This window comes from Hippopotamus amphibius, chromosome 13, assembly GCF_030028045.1.
Source record: "Hippopotamus amphibius kiboko isolate mHipAmp2 chromosome 13, mHipAmp2.hap2, whole genome shotgun sequence".
Lineage (NCBI taxonomy): Eukaryota > Metazoa > Chordata > Mammalia > Artiodactyla > Hippopotamidae > Hippopotamus > Hippopotamus amphibius.
This window is the reverse complement of record NC_080198.1, coordinates 82,378,270-82,397,533: the sequence shown is the minus strand read 5'-3', so window position 1 is coordinate 82,397,533 and position 19,264 is coordinate 82,378,270. Positions and strand designations below refer to the sequence as shown.

At 34.8% G+C, this 19,264-nt stretch overlaps 1 protein-coding gene across 4 annotated transcripts; it reads left to right on the top strand.

Moving 5' to 3' along the window:
- Nucleotides 1-210: 210 nt before the first annotated feature.
- Nucleotides 211-18,962, top strand: LARP7 (La ribonucleoprotein 7, transcriptional regulator). 4 transcript variants are annotated; one of them, XM_057706558.1, is made up of 13 exons: nucleotides 211-364; nucleotides 6,091-6,301; nucleotides 6,792-6,892; nucleotides 6,964-7,047; nucleotides 7,183-7,347; nucleotides 7,429-7,522; nucleotides 7,610-7,954; nucleotides 8,038-8,182; nucleotides 10,079-10,230; nucleotides 11,031-11,149; nucleotides 14,452-14,611; nucleotides 14,866-14,957; nucleotides 18,291-18,962. In XM_057706558.1, exons 2-13 carry the CDS (start codon nucleotides 6,100-6,102, stop codon nucleotides 18,369-18,371), a joined length of 1,740 nt encoding a protein of 579 aa, XP_057562541.1. In that variant the 5' UTR covers nucleotides 211-364; nucleotides 6,091-6,099; the 3' UTR covers nucleotides 18,372-18,962. The 4 variants fall into 4 exon arrangements, with proteins under 4 accessions (XP_057562541.1, XP_057562542.1, XP_057562540.1 ...); XM_057706559.1 differs by having other exon boundaries at nucleotides 212-364; nucleotides 7,607-7,954; nucleotides 11,034-11,149; XM_057706557.1 differs by having other exon boundaries at nucleotides 212-364; nucleotides 7,607-7,954.
- Nucleotides 18,963-19,264: the final 302 nt, after the last annotated feature.

Here is a 19,264-nt window from a genome sequence, read left to right as displayed (position 1 = left end):
CGTCTCCCGCGAAAAGCCGTGACGTCATCCACTCGCGACCACACCCGTTCAAGACCCACTATTTAGCCCGCCCACCACCGCCCGGGCTAGAACCGCCGTTTTCAAACCGCCAATCAAATTCTTTATTGGCTGCGAGCCTCCGCGGCGCCCGCCTTCTCCGATGCCCCGCCCCCCCACGCTGAGGCAGCCCACGCCTGTGACGTAAACGACGGACGCACAGCCTCTGGGCCCGTCTTTTCAGAGGCGTACGGGAGAAGGGTGTCGCTCGTCTTATGACGCGAAAACGACCACGACTATAAGGATCGGGAACCGCGAAGGACTGAGGGACGCAGTCTCTGGCCCTGTATTTTGGGAATTGGACGGAGTAAGTTCTAAGTGGACTATAAGGTCGCCCAGGTTGGGTGAGGTCTGAATTCCTCTCAGTCCTTTTTCATGCAGCCCATTCTATCGTCTGTCGTCCTTCTCACCCCGCCCCCTCCCACCAACCCATCAGTTCGCGGGTCGTAATTCTCTGTGCGCACGCGCAAAAGTCCTCTGGCGGCCCTTGTAGTTCCAATTTTCAGTGACTGGGGGCGCGTGTTGTCCAGTGTTGGAACGTTTGAGGCCGTCCTGCATGGGGTGGCTTCCTTGCGGATGGACGCGTACCGAGAGCGGCAGGAGTCAAAAGGGACATTGCTTTACTTCGCAGATTCGAGTTTTGGTGGCTAAAACATAGCGAATGTGAGGACTTGTATTTTAAAATTAAGTCATTTTCTTTTTTCAGAACTTTAGTGCTTTTTATTCAGAGAGCTGAAAACCCAGTTATGGAAAAAACAAATAATAAGCGCTACATACAGTGTACCGAGTGCGTTATAGACCTAAGGGAAGACAGATGAGGGGGCAGTTGACTGAGGGAGACGTGGTAGTGGAAAGCTAGAAAGAATAAGATGCCATTTAACCTGGGCCTTGAGAATTGAACAGGGGTTTATAAGGCCAGGAAGACGAGAAAACTCACTTAAAGCAAAGGCACAGAGACAAAAAGTGTTTGGGTACCGCTGGAATAGTCAGCTGTGACTAGATCAGTGGTTCTTAACCTTTTTGCCACATATTTCCTTTTAAAACATTAAAAAGCTATGGATGAGCCTCTCAGGAAAATGCATGTACATCTTAAAACATTTTGCTACAACTTTTTTAAAGAAAAACTGAAAGACGTTGAAATGGAAAAATATATACACACGTATATGGTGTCTTGTCTGGCTCACTGTTCCAGGTTATCTCTGCCTTTCACCGTCATTGAGCTGTTTAACAATTGTGTAAGTTGTAGAAAACAATAATAATGGAAATTAGTCTTGCAGTTATTGGCCTGCTTAGTATTGCAGTCTATTTTAACAAACTCATTTCAGCATTCCTGATTGCTTGTATTTGTGAGTGTCTAGTTTTTGAGTTCTTTGAGTTGGTTTTTAACACTTTACTTCCCTGGTTAATTGCTTAAATAAAATCTTTGACACGTATTCATTTTATATATGTAGAGAGTCATGATTTCACCTTTTCTTTAAAATTTATCTTTTGAAAATTTCATGGGATTCACAAGAATTCTTGAAACCCACCCCAAATTCCATGCATTTCAGATTAAAAATTTCTGAGTCAGAACACAGACTGGTATGGTAACAGGTAAAATGTAGGCAGAGTCTGGAAGTCAAACATACCTGAGCTTACTTGCCTGGCTAGCTTTAGCCAAGTCGCTTAACCTTTGAGTCTTTGTAAAAAGAAGTTAAAAGAAACAACCTAGAGGGATATTGAGGATTTAAAACAATGTATGTAAAGTAACTGGCATCATTACATAGTAACTGTTATTCTTTGTTTAAAACCCATGAAACCAGTTGATTCATTGAGCAATTTTCTTTTAAATACCTATTATCTTACTAGAAGGTGCTAAGGAATTTCTAATGTTGAAAGTTTTAACATCAGAGTCACAAAATCAGATCTGTGTTTTAGACAAGTTACACAGCTTAAGTGAAGGACTAAGGACTTCTAGAACAATTTACAAACTACTTCCATATTGTGACAGTAGTTGTGGAAAACACTGGCTGGAGATAAGAGCCATTCCAAAGGTTAAATTGATAGGACTTAATGACAGATTGGTAGATGATAAAATGATAATAAATAATACTGTATTATTGAGGGTGTGCTGTACAGCGGCAATTGGAAGTGCCTTGTTTATTTTGATTAATTCTTACAACAACCCTATTATGTAGGTGTAATTTTTATTCACATTTTATAGACCATAGAAAGATGAGGTAACTTGTTCAAAATCCATAGCTAGTAAATAGCTTGTTTGGTTAACTAAGTGGAATATGTCATCCTTAAATAAAATGAGAATGGTGAGAAGAACAGACATGGGTAGGAAAGTTTATAAGTTTGATTTGGAATATATGGAAGGACAATACATATATTTATCGTAGGACATTGAGAGTAAACTGTCAAGATCAAAATTGTAACAAAAGTACTACATGCAACTTCCTGATCTTCTGCAACCATTGTGTAGGGAAGCTAATTTGTACCATAGTTTATTTCCTGTTTAGTCCATAGCTTCCTCTAAAATGAGGTATATTTGATTACCTACAGAATATATTTTTAAGATTGAAAATTGCAGGTAAGGTTTATTCACACTAGGCAAGATTTTCTGAACTTAATTATACAAGCCACAAAAAAAAATCTTCAGGAGAAGCAAAGAAGGAGTGTATCTGGGCTAAGATACAAGAATGATGAGAGAAGTCTAATTTCTGGGAGAATTGTGACTTTCTGTTCTTATGCAATTCTGTCGATTATTTCCTTAGAAGGTGGCTTTGATGATGCAAAGAAATGGAGGGCTGGTAGTCTGCCCTCTATAATTTGTAGTTTTTTCAGAAGGGAAAGTTAGCAGTGAATCCCACTGTAGTGACAATCATAGACTACATTTGTATTTTGTTTATAATCCTACCCCTGAAAAAATAACTTGAAATGCTTAACACTTTACAGTTTATTATATTCTTTTAGATACATTATTTAACTATTCAACGAATGCTGAGGTTGTGATCAAGCTGAAGTCTCTGCCTTCATAGTGTTTATATTCTAGTGAGACAGACAGGCAATAAAATTATAATTCCAGGTAGGGATAAGAGGATACAGGTATGGAAAGTGATGACTGAGGGGGCGGGTAGGGGTAAGGTTGGCGGAGAGGGGATATTTTAGATTGGGTGAAAGAGAAAGCCTCTTTGAGAAAGTGCCATTTGCAGAGACCTGAATGAACAAGGAAATAATCCCTACAGGTGTGGCAGGGAAGCTAGAGAGCAGCAGGCGCAAGAGCCTTGAGATGGGAATGGCCTTAGCTGGTTTAAGGAGCAGAAAGATGTTGTGTTGTGGTTGGGAGTTGCGAGTGATGAAGTTAGAACGACATCCCCATGCCAGATGGAATAGGGCCTATAGGCCACAGTAAGGATTTTGGATTTTATTCTGAGTGTGATAAGAAACCTGTGGAGGATTTTGTTCAAGAGATTGACATTTTATTTACATGTTTAAATGATTAGTCTGGCTGCTATCTGGAGAATTGATGATAATGGAAGAAGAGTAGAAGCAAGCAAATGTTAGGATCTGTTTGCAGAAGTTCAGGCAAGACTCAGTGGTAGCTTGGAACAGGTGGTTGTGATGGAAGAAGTGAGAAGGATTCATATTCAGTATGTATTCCAAAAAGGTAGAGCTAACAGAAATGCTAATGAATTAACTGCGGGGTGTGAGGAAAGAAGAATTAAGAAGGATTTCAGTGTTTTTGCCCTTGCAGCAATTTTATCACTGGTATTTTCTGAGATGGGGAGAACTGGGCAAAAAATAGATTTGTTAAAATTTGAGAGTTCAATTTCTGCCAATTTAAGTTTGAGATATACAAAAAATAAGTGAAGAGGTCAGATGGACAGTTGCATGATGGAATGGGCTAATGGGAGAAGTCAGGGCTGGAGAAGATAGATTTGTGAAACAGCAGCACAGAGCCAAAGAGCTTAAAGCCAGAGACCCTCTGAAAGGCCATCTGTGTAGATTAGAAGGGAGCTCAGGCCTGAATGCAATCCTAGGCAGCATGTAAAGGTGAGTAGGAGGATCCAAAAAAAGGAAATTGAAAAGGAAGAAAACTCCTGGAAGCTAAATAAAGAAAGTGTTTTCAGTGAGGGAGTTATCAACTGCAAACACTGCTGAGAGGTCCGGTAGACAGTGGAGATCATTGTTTTCAGTTTCTTTAGAATGGTGGGAAGCCAGGCCTGACAGGATGGAAGTGAGAGTTTGAGGTGAGGAATATGGTTATGCAGCGCTAAATGACACCTGAGTGTTTTTCTAATGATTAACTCTGACATGTACCTCCATTTTATGAGGTACATCACCCAAGTAAATACCTCATTACTTGTATATTTTTAAAATTGGTGCTTAACTGATCATCAGAAGCCTATTCTAAAAATGCCAAAATACTCTTCTGTTGACATTGGTGAGAGTGTGCATCTAGTTCGAGATTGAAGTGAAATGCATTAATGGCTTTGTACCCTCTTACTGGATGTCACTTTGAAACACATTATTTCTGTTACTGTCTGCAGCATCACTGCTGCAGGGACAGATTCTAGCTGACAGTCAGACGCGGGAGACACATATGCTTTAATCTAATACTGTGTTTACTGAGCTTTAAAGGATACAGGCAGAAGATACAGTAGGGACAGAATCTTCATCTCATCTGGAGGCTTAGCCCCAGCACTTACCCAAATCCAGCAATTAACCCAAATCCACTGCTGCCCACCCCCCTCCTCAGCCCCCCCACCCCACCCCCAACTACAGAATACTAGTATGGCTTCCACAGGTAAAGGCTACGGTGTTTTGGGTCACCTTGATATGTAAAAGCTTTAGCCCTTTTGCCCACCAATCTATTGTGTCATTCTGGTGACAGCCTCAAGGCCTGCATACTAGCTAATAGCAGCTCCCACCCCAGTGCAATGGAGGAGACAGATGAAACTCTCCCCATTTGTCTTAACTCTCCAGTTTCCTAGAAAGCTATGTTATGGGAGACCGAGATTTTTCCTAGGCAAGCCTGCATCATCCCAGGCCTCATATTAAGCCTTTGCTCCTATACTCATTTTTGTGTGCGTACCTTTAGTGACTCAACTAAGATGACACAGTTCATTGAAAAAATTTTTGAATGACTGCTGTGTACCAGGGACTGGAGATGCACCAGTAAGCAAAATAGACAAAAATCTGATTCCATCAATCTTACATTCTAGGAAGGATAAAAAATAAACAAATGTATAGTAATGTTAGAAGGTTGTAAGTGCAGTAGAGAAAAGGCTGGGGGGATGCAGTATCTGTCCAGAACTTTGCAGTTTTAAACATGGTTATGGGAGATCCACTGAGGTGACATTTGAACAAGACTTCAGCAAGTGAGAAAGCAAGCCATCATCTAGGGGATAATTTCAGAGAGAAAAGCAAGTTCAAAAATCCCTCAGTTGAGTTTGCCAGCTGAGTTTTAGCTACAGCTATAAAACCAGCATGGCTAGAGCTGAGGGAGCAAAGAGGCAAGCAGAGTAACTGGAGTTAGGGGGCTGAGAATTGCTGCCCAAGAAATAAAAAGATGGATTCTGTGACTTACCAGTTGAATTCTGCTTGTAGCAAACAAATTAACATTTTTAAAAATCAAGAATCAATTTTTATTTCATTGGAGGTTGTATTTTTAAATGTGAATAACTTTCTTGAGGTTTATTGAATATCTCAGACCCTTAATCTTACACTTTCACATATAAATGTAGACATAAATTATACTAGGATAATCTGGTTTTACAGTTTAAAACTTAAAACTTTTAGCTTCAGTTTTTTATAAGTAAAAACAAGGCCAAATGAGAAGTGAATGAAAACTAAGAAAAAGACTCAAGAAGGCCAATGAAAGTTTTCTCAGTTAATGGTGAAAATGTCTGAAAATTGTTCCCCTGAAGTTTGTTCTCTGCCAGCCAAATTTGAGTCCATTTCCATTCAGACAAAGGCGAACCTAAATATTTTTCTGTATTACTAATTACTTGTACTCACTTGGTATTTATTTACCTTTTTTCCCAGTTGACAGGAATGGAAACTGAAAGTGGAAATCAAGAAAAGGCAATGGAAGAGGAAAGCACTGAAAAGAAAAAAGAAGTAGAAAAAAAGAAAAGGTCTCGAGTAAAACAGGTGCTTGCAGATATTGCAAAGCAAGTGGACTTCTGGTTTGGAGATGCAAATCTTCACAAGGATAGATTTCTTCGCGAGCAAATAGAAAAATCTAGAGATGGATGTAAGTTTGATTCCGAGTATAATTGATCCAGTTTTAAGAGATGTATCTACTTCTAATAGTATATGTCATTCTTTAATGTGTATATACTGCATCATATATATACTATATAATGTACAATGTACACTGTATTTGTAGTATAATGTATATAATTTTACTAGAATTCTATAGAAGCTCACTTTATATTTTTAAGAGTTAAAGACTCACTAAGCCTCAAACAACTTCAAAGTAATTTTCCCAAAATCATTCTGAAGGACTATGTTAGTGAACATTTACCATGTACATCTTCTGTATGTTCAGAATTCAGACAGGAAGGCATTTTACCTAGTCCTCACTTCAAAACACTTGTCTAGTTTTGAAGGGAAATATCAATTTATACATTTATAGCCTTGACAATGTATCTAGGGGGGCAGATTGAATTCTTCCCAGATAACATTTAAGTTATAATTTACTTTAAATTACATTTGTTCACTTTTTCTTATATTTTCATTAGATGTTGATATATCTCTTCTCGTGTCATTCAACAAAATGAAAAAATTAACCACAGATGGGAAGTTGATAGCCAGAGCACTGAAAAATTCAGCTGTTGTAGAGGTAAGAATTGGTACAACTTGTATGTCACATAATATTGCATTAGTTTATTAACCTTATGTACTGTTTTAAAGCTGGATTTAGAAGGCACCAGAATCAGGAGAAAAAAGCCTCTGGGTGAAAGACCAAAGGATGAGGATGAGCGGACCGTGTATGTGGTAAGCAGTTTTCCTGGAAAAGCTCATACAGTCCCCCTCCCAGGAAAAAAAAAAAAAAAAAACCAAAAACATTTTAATATTCAATTATGAGGTAAAAGTTTATTCTAAGATTTCACATTTTATTTAATATCGCAGGAATTACTTCCCAAAAATGTTAATCACAGTTGGATTGAAAGAGTATTTGGGAAATGTGGCAATGTTGTTTATATAAGTATACCACATTATAAGTCTAGTGGAGATCCAAAGGGATTTGCCTTCGTGGAATTTGAAACAAAAGAACAAGCAGCAAAAGCTATTGAGGTAGGTCCAGAACCTAAAAGAAAGAGAAAGAAAATTACCCAAGTATTTTATTAAACAGTAACACATTTTATTTCATTCCAGTTTCTTAATAACCCACCAGAGGAAGCACCAAGAAAACCTGGTGTATTTCCTAAGACAGTGAAAAACAAGCCCATTCCTGCCCTTAGAGTATCTGGTGAGTTAATATTTTTGAAGTAGATGTAGTTGATGTAGTGGAAGTTAAATAATAAAAGTAAATAAAATGATAAAATTGTTACAGAAGAAAAGAAAAAGAAAAAGAAAAAGAAAGGCCGAATAAAGAAAGAAGACAATATTCAGACTAAAGAATCAAATATGGACACAAGCAAAGAAAGCACCTGTAAAAAAAGATCGAGGACCACGTCGGAGGGCTCTGAAGTAGAGGTTGCTGAACCCCAAAAGCCACCCACAAAGAAAAAGAAAAAACGTGAAAAAACTGAAGTATCCGTCTTACCTTTAGTAAAAACAGGGAAGAGGAAGAGAAGCAGCTCTGAAGATGCAGATTGCCTAACTCCCAAATCAAAAATTAAAAAAGTGGTTCAGAAAGACATTAAAAAAGAAGCTTCAGAAGTTTGTAAAGAAAACAAAGGTAATTTCTAATTTTAAGTTTAGGATTGGATAAATAAGGTTTTCTTCTTTAACGCATGTGTTTTTTTCTTGTTATTTATTTAGAATTAGAAGTCTCTACAGAGGAGGAAAAGGACACTGGAGATATAAAAGATGGATCCCTCTTGAAAGCAAAAAGAAAGCATAAGAAAAAACATAAAGAGAGGCATAAAATGGGAGAAGAGGTGATACCATTACGAGTACTATCAAAGTAAGTCAACGGCACAAATTATATTGTTGGCAATTGACACACTCCATCACCATTGCTAAAGTGCAATTCCAATTTGTATTGAACAGAGTTGCATATTAGCAACAGTAATGGCCTGAAGCCATGATCTGCACAGAAATTGCTGTAACACAATTGAGGTTTAAAAAGGAACCACCGCACTAAAACATGGAAGCACTTATTTTTTTATCAAGTCACAGCAAGTGCCTCCATGTTAAAGTAGAGGGTGTTCCTTAATAGATTTAAAGGTACAGCTTTAATATATACCATAGACTGGCAGTTCAATTAAGTACTCTTGAAGTTTTCTTGAAGTTAAAATGAAAAAGGAAGACTTACCATCACTAAAACATGGAAGCACTTACTTGTCTAGTTTCAAAGCAAGTACATCCACGTTTAAGTGGTGGGGAGCCCAGTCTTGGATGAAAATATAAAATCATGAATATCGTTTAACCTGTAAAGTAAATTTGGAAAATAATCTGGGATTAAGTAAAATTTCAGCATTATAAGCGTTATATTTTTATCCTTTATTCAGTATTAACCAAGCAAAGCTGTATTTCTCATTTTATTTACAGAGCTTCATTAGCAGGCAATTTCAACAGCTTATCCTATAAAAATAGACTGAATGCTTGAGAAAAAAAGTGTCGGTTTGGAGACACCTCCACTGAAACATGGAAGCACTTACTTTTATTTTACACAGCAGGTACCCCCATGTTAAAGCAAAGGGGATCCCCTTGGCTTCTATAAGTTAGAAAGGTTGCCAGCTCATATCCAGAGGCAAAATTTGAATTCACTTCTACTAAAACATGGAAGCACTTACTATTTTAAAAGTCGCAGAAAGTACTTCCATGTTAAAGTTAAAGGGAGTCCATCTACTCAAGGGGTGAGAGATATGTAGAAGAAAGCAAATGGCATACCTTTTAGTAGAGAGTTTTTCTTAACCTTCCTGGATTACTTTCCAAAGAATCCAGTTTTCCTCTTGGAGGGTTAAAAGGCAAGGACTTTGGGTACTTCTATTTATACTGTTCTTAACTCCTGAATTCCTCTTGCCTTATTATCTCAGAGAATCATTACAAGAGCCCTTTGTTATTCTAATGTATCACCTCTCAGGGAATGTATGGTCCTGGGTGGGTCTGGATACCTTTTTTTTCTTTTTCTTTTTTTTCTTTCTTTCTTTTTTTTTTTTGAAGTATACAGATGTCAATGTTAACAGCTAAAACCATTACCACAGATATTCTCCTCCTTAAAAAAAAAAAAAAAAATCCCCTATCTGCTTGTTTGATGGCACAGATTAGGGTAACAATGAGTGCTCCTGCAGAGCCAGGAGAGGCATTGTGTTTCTATCTGGAGGAGCTCTAGCTGTTTGAAGAAACATCTTACAAGTTAAATGTATGTAAATAAATAAATTGCTTCCATGGGGTGTTTTTTTCTTCTTAGAAATTCCTTTTGATTCAAGTCAATACTAAGGAATGTTATCTCTCAAACTGGAATCAGTGTAACAAATCTTTAAATTTTAATCTCTCATTTTTTCCCCAGAGTTTACTGACTTTTCTAGTAAATGTTGCTGGTTAATTAATTCAGTACTTTTATTTTCATCAATTCAGTTATTTGAAACATACTAAAAAATTGAATCAGCAAATATAAAACAGTCAATCTGAATGTTGGGGCAAAGAATTGAATCAACAAATATAAAACATTCAATCTGAATGTTTGCTTGTTTGCCAGATGGACTTAGAACTCAGGAAATAATTTGAGTGTAAGTGTTTAAAGAAAGAAGGATTGGGAAGAGGAGTGATTGTAAGTCACTGAATGTCTGTATTTAGATACTTTTTATTTAATGATCTGTTGTCAGTATTTTAAAAGTACAGTGTTTTTTCATTACAGGAGCGAATGGCTGGATTTGAAGAAAGAGTATTTAGCACTGCAAAAAGCCAGTATGTCTTCTTTAAAAAAAACAATATCCCAAATAAAATCAGAGTCAGAAATGGAAACAAACCATGGAGTACCTACTAAGTCCGGAATGAAAAATGAAAATAGTAAGCATCACTATGATAGTTTTTGTAGCAGTATATTGTATGTATACTGAAATGCACTTTCTGTGTTATTGTATGATACACTTTAGTTCTAAAAACTTGATTATACAATGATTGTTATTAGAACAATTACTTATATGTTCAGTTGTCCAGATGTGTGATTTATTTTTAACATAAGACTTTTGGAAGGGCTCATTTTAAACAGAATCTTCTTTAATCACGTAAATTTTCTCTACAGTTTTCATTATTAATCAGATTTAGTAATGAGTGCCTAGCTTATGAGTTGAGCAGGTTTGTAGAAACAAAGATGATAATTTCTTACCTGACATTTCATTCCTTGGTGTTAACCACAAGCAGGAACAAATTAAAACAAGGTTTTCATGAAAACTTTAATATTAGGATATATTTTAAATTCCTATAAGTTAAAAATATAAATTTTCATGTTTGAATAGTAATTTATATACAATATTCTTATATATTATCCTATGCCTATTTCTGTCTTTATTGAGTAAACCTCTTTGTTACTTGTTTCAGTGAAAAGGGGCTTTTTTTTTTTTTTAAGTTTTACAAGTGCTCTTCTAATGGTAAAAGGTTGCATTTTGAGTAATAAAAGTTTTTGTATTTTACTTCTTGGTAATCTGTAATAAATAGTATAACTTACAACATAATGACTTTATGAGTAAATTTAAATTATTTAAATCAGGCCAAGAAACCATTATTGTTATTCTAAACTGGGCCTCCTAAGTATTAAATTATTAAGTGTAGGAGTTTTATTTCTGGTCTTTTTCTTTTCCAATCTCCAGCAGACAGTGAAGAGTGTGGGCCCCAAGAGAAGGTTCATGCAACAGGCCCGCAGTTTGTGAGTGGTGTGATTGTGAAGGTCACCAGCACTGAGCCTTTACCTGGCAGGAAACTAGTCAGGGTAATGCTTTTGAATTCCCCGGATAGTTGTTTTCTTTTTCATCTTAAAAACTCCACCATGTGAAAGGGTTTTGAGTGTGGAAAAGGAAGCAAATCAAATTAGAATTTGTTCTCTTGTAAACTGCTCTCTGGGTTTGATTCCATAATAACTCCTAAGTTTGACTTGAAGCAAATTCTAAAGATTGAAATTCCTCACTGGATCAAATTTACAGTGAACATGGTTTAATCCTTTTTAAAGGAAAAGTGCAATTTGTGCTTATTTTTATTTGTGCCCCTAGTGGTTGTTGTATAGTTGAATGAGTAAACTGCTGTAGTTATTATTAAAAGAATAAAGTAAAATGCTATCCCAATATTCCTTTTTTTAAGGGACTTTTTCTGTTTTCAGAAAAATCTACAGAAACTAGATTTTAAGAAAATACATAGTGCTAGAACTTTTTAAAATATGTAATCAACATTAGAGTTGGTTTGAAATTATTTCTAAAATAAAATTGTAATTATCTGCTGTTGTCTGCTTTGGAGCAAACTAGAAAATTTGTAACTGGTTTTCATTAGAGCTTTTAGCTTTCAATAAATTCCTAAAGATTTTGTGACTTAAAACAACTCAGAACTATTTGCAATACAAGGGATAATATGCATGTTTCTCACTTTCCATGGGCTTAGTTTATTTTTTTCTGCTAATGCATCCTCCTGGAAATTGAGAAAATATTTTCTTTTTCTTTCCTTTTTTTTTTGGAGAAAAGAGCCTTTTTAAATTTTATTTTTAAAAAGTTCTGATATTTTCAATCTATGCTGATTGTTTTAAAAATCTGAAACAACTACAGAAAGGTGTAAGGTATTTTGAAAAGCTCCAAAAATTTTGCGTGCATATGCAAATAGATCTATAGTTCTACACAATTTATACTTTAAATTGCTATCCATACTGTACTAGTCTTCTTTTTTCACTTTGTAAAGTTTATCTTCTACAGTGTTTTCTACCAGCACAGCATTATTTCTTTCTCATTCACATATTCCTTTGAGTGGGAGTACCCTATTTTATTTACTTTTAAACCTTGTCACCCATTTAGGTGAGACACTTTATTTTTTGTAGCAAATAGATTTAGAATGCTTATACTGACATCATCAGTACGATGTAGTATGTTGTTTTGGTTTTGCATAGACTCTTACCAGTCATATTTTTAAACTTGCATAACCGTTAAGGTTACTCATTGTAACCATCTGTTAGCACTCTTTATCTGAAACCCTATCCCTGAAGTCCTGTAGCTGTCACTAACACATAAATTTAGATTCTCATAACAATATTGATGAGCAACTTGGTCAATCCCAAATTAGTATTACCAGCTTGCATTTCAAAATTTGGTAGCAATATAGACTTTCAAATAACAAGGATAAAAAATTGAGAAAGTAAATGCTGCTGTGGTTACTCAGATTTAACAGAAAAATTAAAGTTTGTTATTTGGAATGACTGACAGGTTTTATTACATTTATCAGTATAATCAAAGAGCTTTTATTATCTAAATGGTAATTATGTCAATTGCAAATTCTTCATTTATGATCACCAAAATTGTAAAATAATTGCATTAGCCAAGTTAGTAATTACTTACATTTTGCTGTAACAAAAACTGAGCTATGATTGTTACTGCTGTCTGTGACTTGCCCATGCTATTACCAGGTTAATTTGTCATTCTAAGGAGAGTTTTAAATCCGGAGATTAGGCTGACATTATAATGGATATTTAGTAAATATCATTTTCATTGTAGTAATCTAATCCGTCTGATAAATCAGTTATAAAACTCACTACCACCAATGTATACATTCAAATTTCATCACTTTGTAACATTTTTCTTGCTTTGTGTCTAAATTTAATACCAATTAACTACATAGAGAAATAAGAAGAATTAGGAGGTATATTTCTCTCCAGTGCTCTTAATTTTTTTTCATTGAATTAGCATACATTTATTAAGAGCCTGTTTTAGGATAGGCAATGTTTTAAGTGTTGGGATGAATTAAGACTTACTCCCTGGCTTGTATATAAGCACAGGTTTTTACTACTTATTCTTTATTATTAACTAATAAACTTTTGGTATGAGATAATATTTCCAGGTATTGCTCACTTCTTTCTGTAAATTCCCTGGCGGTTCAGTAATTAGGACTCCACACTCTGACTGCCGAGGTCCTGGATTCAATCCCTGGTCAGGGAACTAAGATTCCACAAGCCACACTGCCTGGCCAAAAAAAAATTTATTTTTGAGTAAATAAATAAAAGTAATCTAAATGAAATTTGGGGTTAAAACTAAAAGAGGTGATGTGGGTGAGCCTTTTTTTTTTCCAGTTGGGAACCTTCAGTTATTTCTGTAGCTTTATGAATGGAAGTTGATGCGTTAAGAATTAGTGGAACATTCCTGCATAATTGCATTGAAGACACTGTAGAACCTGCTGTGAAAAAAAAAAATGACTAGGAATGCAGGAATCTTGTTAATTTGCCCTCACAGCAGGCCTTATACGTAAAACTTTTCCTTGCTGTGTGACTCAGTTGTTTAGAAGAGGTTGCTTAGGTATTTTATCAGAGAGTAAAAGCTCTTGAGCTATCTGTATTCCCATAGACTACTTGGGAACCTAGGATCTTTGTATGTTCCTTGAAACTTTTTTCACAAGTGGTTATAAAAAATTCACAAATATTTTAAGTCGTAAGTGATTTTGTACAGGTGAGTGGAAACATACCTTCTTCCTTAATCCCTTTTCAGTTTTGTTTGTTTTTAATTTTGCTTTTTAACTATACCCAGAGTTGCAACCCTTCTTCTAAATTTGAGGGATGGGGGGCAATATCTGTACATTCTGCTTTACAAATCTTTTTTTTCCTTATGCAGTATTCCCATTTCAGTTAAGATTTTAAGAATGCTATTGAAGGAAGGAAAGTTATTAGAGTTGATTTTAAATTTGTTCTCAACTTTGTCAAGTCACTATTTAAGAGCATTTGTTTTGGGGTTTTTTTTCGTTTGTTTTCTTCTTCGTTTGGTTTTTGTTTTTTGGCCACACCTTGTGGCTTACAGGATCTTAGTTCCCAGACCAGGGATTGAACCCAGGCCCTCAGCACTGACAGCACAGAGTCCTAATGGCTGGACCACCAGGAAATTCCCATTTGTATATATTTTAGAAGAAAAGTTTGATATAGGATAGTTGTTCCTCATTTTAAATGACATATGGCTCAATTTTGTAATAAATTCTAGTATAACCGTTGGAATAATTTTAGAATTATAATGAAACATTTTTATTATTTATTTTAAGCCTTTCTAAACTCTAACGCAGGATACTTTGGCAGCAATCTCAGAAGTTGTTTATGTTGATTTGCTGGAAGGAGATACAGAATGCCATGCTAGATTTAAAACTCCTGAGGATGCTCAAGCAGTAATAACTGCATATATGGAAATTAAAAAGAAACACTGCTGGAAACTAGAGATTCTTTCTGGTAAAACTTTATACAACATTCTTTTTTAACAATTCTTATTGTGGGGTGATTGTTTTATAATTTCTGAGTTTGGCTAATGAAACTAGGTTGTTGGGTTTTTTTGATATTCTAATATGCATAAAGTAGCATTAAATAAAATCAGACAACTATTCTGGTTCTACTGTTGACAATATAAAGCCTTGAATTTGTTTATTCATCTGTATCCTGTGTTCAGTGATCAGCATTTTTGTGTTTTGTGTTTTTTGTTTTTCAAGGTGATCATGAACAGAGATATTGGCAGAAGATTTTGGTAGATAGGCAGGCCAAACTTAATCAGCCTCGTGAAAAGAAAAGAGGCACTGAGAAGGTAATCCATTCATATATATATATTTTTATTTCTCTACATTTTGAAATACACGAATTTAGAACTATTTTCCACAGAAGGGTACATAATTTTATCTTTTTTCTTTTTTTAAAGTAGTGATGTAATTTAAATTTCTGGTTGCTTTCTTTTATAGCTCAGTGGTGAATGATTATTTAAAGATTGTCTTAATGGTAAAAAACACAATGTATTTAGAGTAGTTTTTAAGGATATGAGCCTCCACAGGTAAAATTGAGAGACGATGCATAACATTTCCTATAGCAATGGTAAAATAAACTTTATTCCCTTTTCTCTAGAATAGATGACAAGTGAAAGAAACAAGCTTAAATAGGTACATTAAATAATTTAAAGAAAGTGTATTTCAATAATTTTATTTTAAATGACACGAAGAATTTATCAGATGTTTATTGTTGCTAGTAAGCTGTCCTTTTAAAACATTATTATACATGTAAAGGTATAGTGCTCAGAACAAAATAGGGCACATAATAACTAATATTACTATTATCAACTTTTAAATATATTACAAAAACCAGTAAAGTCTGAAAAGATGTATGTACATCCTTTTGTGATTGATTAGCACTTGAAAGGTCACACTTCCTGTGTTCTAGGTTTGTTGCTTTAGGGTCCTCTTTATAAAATTCTTTTTTCTTTTACTCAATTGGAAAATCAAGGGTTTTTTCTGTCAGCCTTACGTAGCCTAGGATTCATTGGCATTTAAGATGATTTGGGAGGAGGTTTCCTACTGGCCTTTGTTAATTCTGTTTCGCTGAATGTAAACTGAATTTGCTGAGATGGGGAGGCCTCCTTCCTGCTTAAGGACTCTTTCAGGTCTATGAGGTGTTAATTTCAAAGCCTGCTTGAGAGTATTTAAATGTTAAAATCATTAATCCAGAACTCACAACTGAAATGAAATCATTTTGTTAAATAATACTTATCCTTCTAATTGGTGTGAAATTTCATTTAAATTGTATATATTTTTAAGATTAGAAATCAGAAAGTTTGGTTTTCAGAAAGATTCCATCTCCACAAATTAAATTTGAGACAAGGAAATAAACATTGACTTAGGGAATTATACATTGGGTTGGAAAGCAATGAGTAGCTCTATCATTGACTTGGAGTGTCCTCATTGACCTGTTACACCATCAAGCTTATCATTCGCATGATTTGTGTGACAAACAAACATCTGAAAGTCTAGAATCCTAGCTAAACCTTTGGAGGTAACTAGTTAGCTCGTTTTCATGAAATGAACAAAAAGTACCACAGGAAGTAAATTCTCAGAGGAGAGGGGGTTCAACCATGATTAGTTTACTTCTTTGTTAATTCATTTAATGAATATTTTTGGTGCCAGTTTATGTTAGCCACTGTTCTAGGAACTGAGTATATAGCCATGAGTAACAAAGTCCCCATCTTTCATGAGGCTTAGAGTTAATATATCCATAAGTCAGATGATGACAAGTGCTGTGCAGAAAACTGAAAAGTATAACGGGATATGTCAGTTGAGATTGCCTGGGAATTGTTCTCTGCAAAGAAGACAGGAGACAGACCTTAGGGAAGTGAGCAAGTCCGGAGAATTTAGATGCACAGCTTTCCAGTCGGAGGCAACAGAAAGTGCAGAGACTTTGAAGGGAAATTGTCAGACTAGGAGGCCACTGTAGCCAGAGTACTGGAAGCTAGCATGTTAGTAATGGAAATTAAGTATTTACAAAACATTACCAGCCAAAAGTATGGCATAAATACCTCAGTCACATGCCAGCCTACCATTTCCATAGTACTATTATGCTTGGTCCATCATTGAGTGAAAATAAAATCACTAATAAAAAATCCTGGTTCTTATTTTCACATTGTGGAGGAGAAGGCTACAGGGGACAATTTCCCAAGCTCTGGTCAGTTTATACAGAATTAAAAGACAAAACAATTGGTAAAGAAACATTTTCTTTTCTATTTATGGTATTTTTACATATAAAAATCAAGTACAGATAAGCTCAATTAAGACCTCTGACAAAAGATCAGTAAGATGAAGGAAAGATCTGCCAAAAGGGGTCTGATTCATTAATACCAGCTCACATCTTTGCAGAGTATCCTATCACTTTGAGCACGTTGGTAAAATTAGGTAGCAGATGCTGGAGAAACAGTGAGGCTTTGCTCATTTCTCTTTAGCTTTTAAAGTATATTTGAATTTTTTGTTGTTTTTATCAAAATGGTCTTTCCTTTAGAAAGTACTGATAGGTCAGATGTTAAGCAGGTGAAGGTAGAACTCATAAAATTTGCAAAGAGCATATGGGTGTGACAGTTTTAAACACTTAGATTTTGACTCACTTCACTGATGAATAGGCTTCTAGTTTAATCTGGAAGTGATTGCCTGCCAGTGGCCACTTATCACCAGTTTAAAGAAACTATTTCAATGAATACTCATTAGAATCTGTGTTTTTAAGAGAATAAGATTTTCATTTCCTCTAAAGCTATATAAGATACTTCATGTTTTTCTATCAAGAAAGCTTTTGGAATGTATAGACATTTTAAATGCTCTTCTACATTCCACATAATTTCATTTGCTTTCTTTAAAACTTTCAAGTATCCATGTAAGGGTGTAATAAATAATAAGTACTCTTAATAGCAGTTTCTTATTTGGAATAGTTTTTAAATTTGTAAGCAAACCTTTATGTAGCACTCAGCCCAAAATATGCTGTGTCATTCAAATAAGGTATGAATTTTCAAGCACTATATAATTACTTAAGACCATACATCATTTAAGAAGTGTCTTGATAATTAATATTCAAGCCCAAAGGGATACGAAACAACAAATATTGGTCCTTAACCCTCCTGAAACGTCAAAAAAATTACCAGCTTGGGATTTTTTTTTTAATTTTATATTGGCTTATAACTGATTACCAATGTTGTGTTACTTTCAAATGTACAACAAAGTGATTCAGTTATACATATACATGTATCTATTCTTCTTCAAATTCTTTTCCCATAGAGGTTATTACAGAATATTGAGGAGTGTTCCCTGTACTAAATAGTAGGCCCTTGTTGGTGCTATGGTTATTTTTAATTAAAAGTTTTCTTAGTAATCTGGAACTAAAATGAGAGGATCTTAGATAAGTCAAAGATTTGATATCTACTATGTTTAATAAGCCATAATCTAGGCAGTTCTCTCTGTAACTGATTTAACCTAAGCTTAATTATCTCATTTGCTTTCTTCTTCCCCTTTTTAAAAAGTTTTATTCAATCTAATAGTTGTGAAATTTTTCTAGTCTTAATTATCTTTCTGTTTTTAGGTATCCAGTACATTCTAATTTCTGATTTCTTTCTCTGTAGTTAATCACCAAAGCTGAAAAGATTAGACTCGCAAAAACTCAACAAGCAAGTAAACACATCAGATTTTCTGAATATGATTGAAAAAAGATTTTAGTTGACCTCTTAAGATTTCACTGGATACTAGAGCTATTCTTAGGAAATTGTTTTTTTGTTTTTTTTTTTTAATTTTTTTATTTTAGCCATGCATAGTGAATGCTTTTCTAAAACCTACACTTAATTGAAAGAAATAGTTTTGTTCCTTCACTTGTAAATAAGACTTTTTCTAGAGACAATGACACTGTATACCGTAATTTTTTCATTAAACATTGTACTTGTTGAAATTATCTGATATAAATCAACCTCAAAGTGATTTAGAAAATAAATGTTTTGAACGTTATCTTTTTTTTTACATTATCAATTTTGTTTTCATATTACAAAAACAACATATTTGCAAAAATAATACTATTACATAAATAAGTAGTTTAGGAAAAAAGGGTTTAAGAGAGAACTGTCACTGTACTTATTATTTTGTAGCTTGCCTTTTCCATTTGAAATATCTGAGATATCTTTTCATGTTGATTTGTATAGAGGTGTATGTGTGATGTTTCATTCTGTTCATTGTACTTTGCTTATCTGAGCTTCCACTGAACTGACCATATAAACTGTTTCCAATTAAAATGTTAAGCTTTAAAAGTATTGAGTTTGTTTTCATAAATGAAGCTAAACATTTTATTTTGTCTAACCAAAATAAAATGTACCGTATGCTGTGAACGCAGCAAAAAAAAAAAAATCTTCTAGGAATCAGCCTTAGGCATAAGTGAAGTCTATCATTTTATTCAAGAAAATCACAGAATGGTGTGTTGAAGGCCTTCCCAGAACTGTACCTACAGGACATGTGCATGACTGGCATCTTACTTTCCCATCAGGATATCAGGGAAGTACTCTGGACAGCTATGGAGTTCATTTCCTTGGGCTTCAACCCATTTTTAGCTCCA

What these genes read in the sequence shown, in the direction of transcription:
- LARP7 (XM_057706557.1), top strand. Translation starts at nt 6,100, where the DNA reads ATGGAAACTGAAAGTGGAAATCAAGAAAAGGCAATGGAAGAGGAAAGC. An exon ending in AAGCAGCAAAAGCTATTGAG is followed by an intron (nt 7,348 to 7,428) that starts GTAGGTCCAGAA and finishes ATTTCATTCCAG; the next exon opens with TTTCTTAATAACCCACCAGA. An exon ending in AGTTTGTAAAGAAAACAAAG is followed by an intron (nt 7,955 to 8,037) that starts GTAATTTCTAAT and finishes TTATTTATTTAG; the next exon opens with AATTAGAAGTCTCTACAGAG.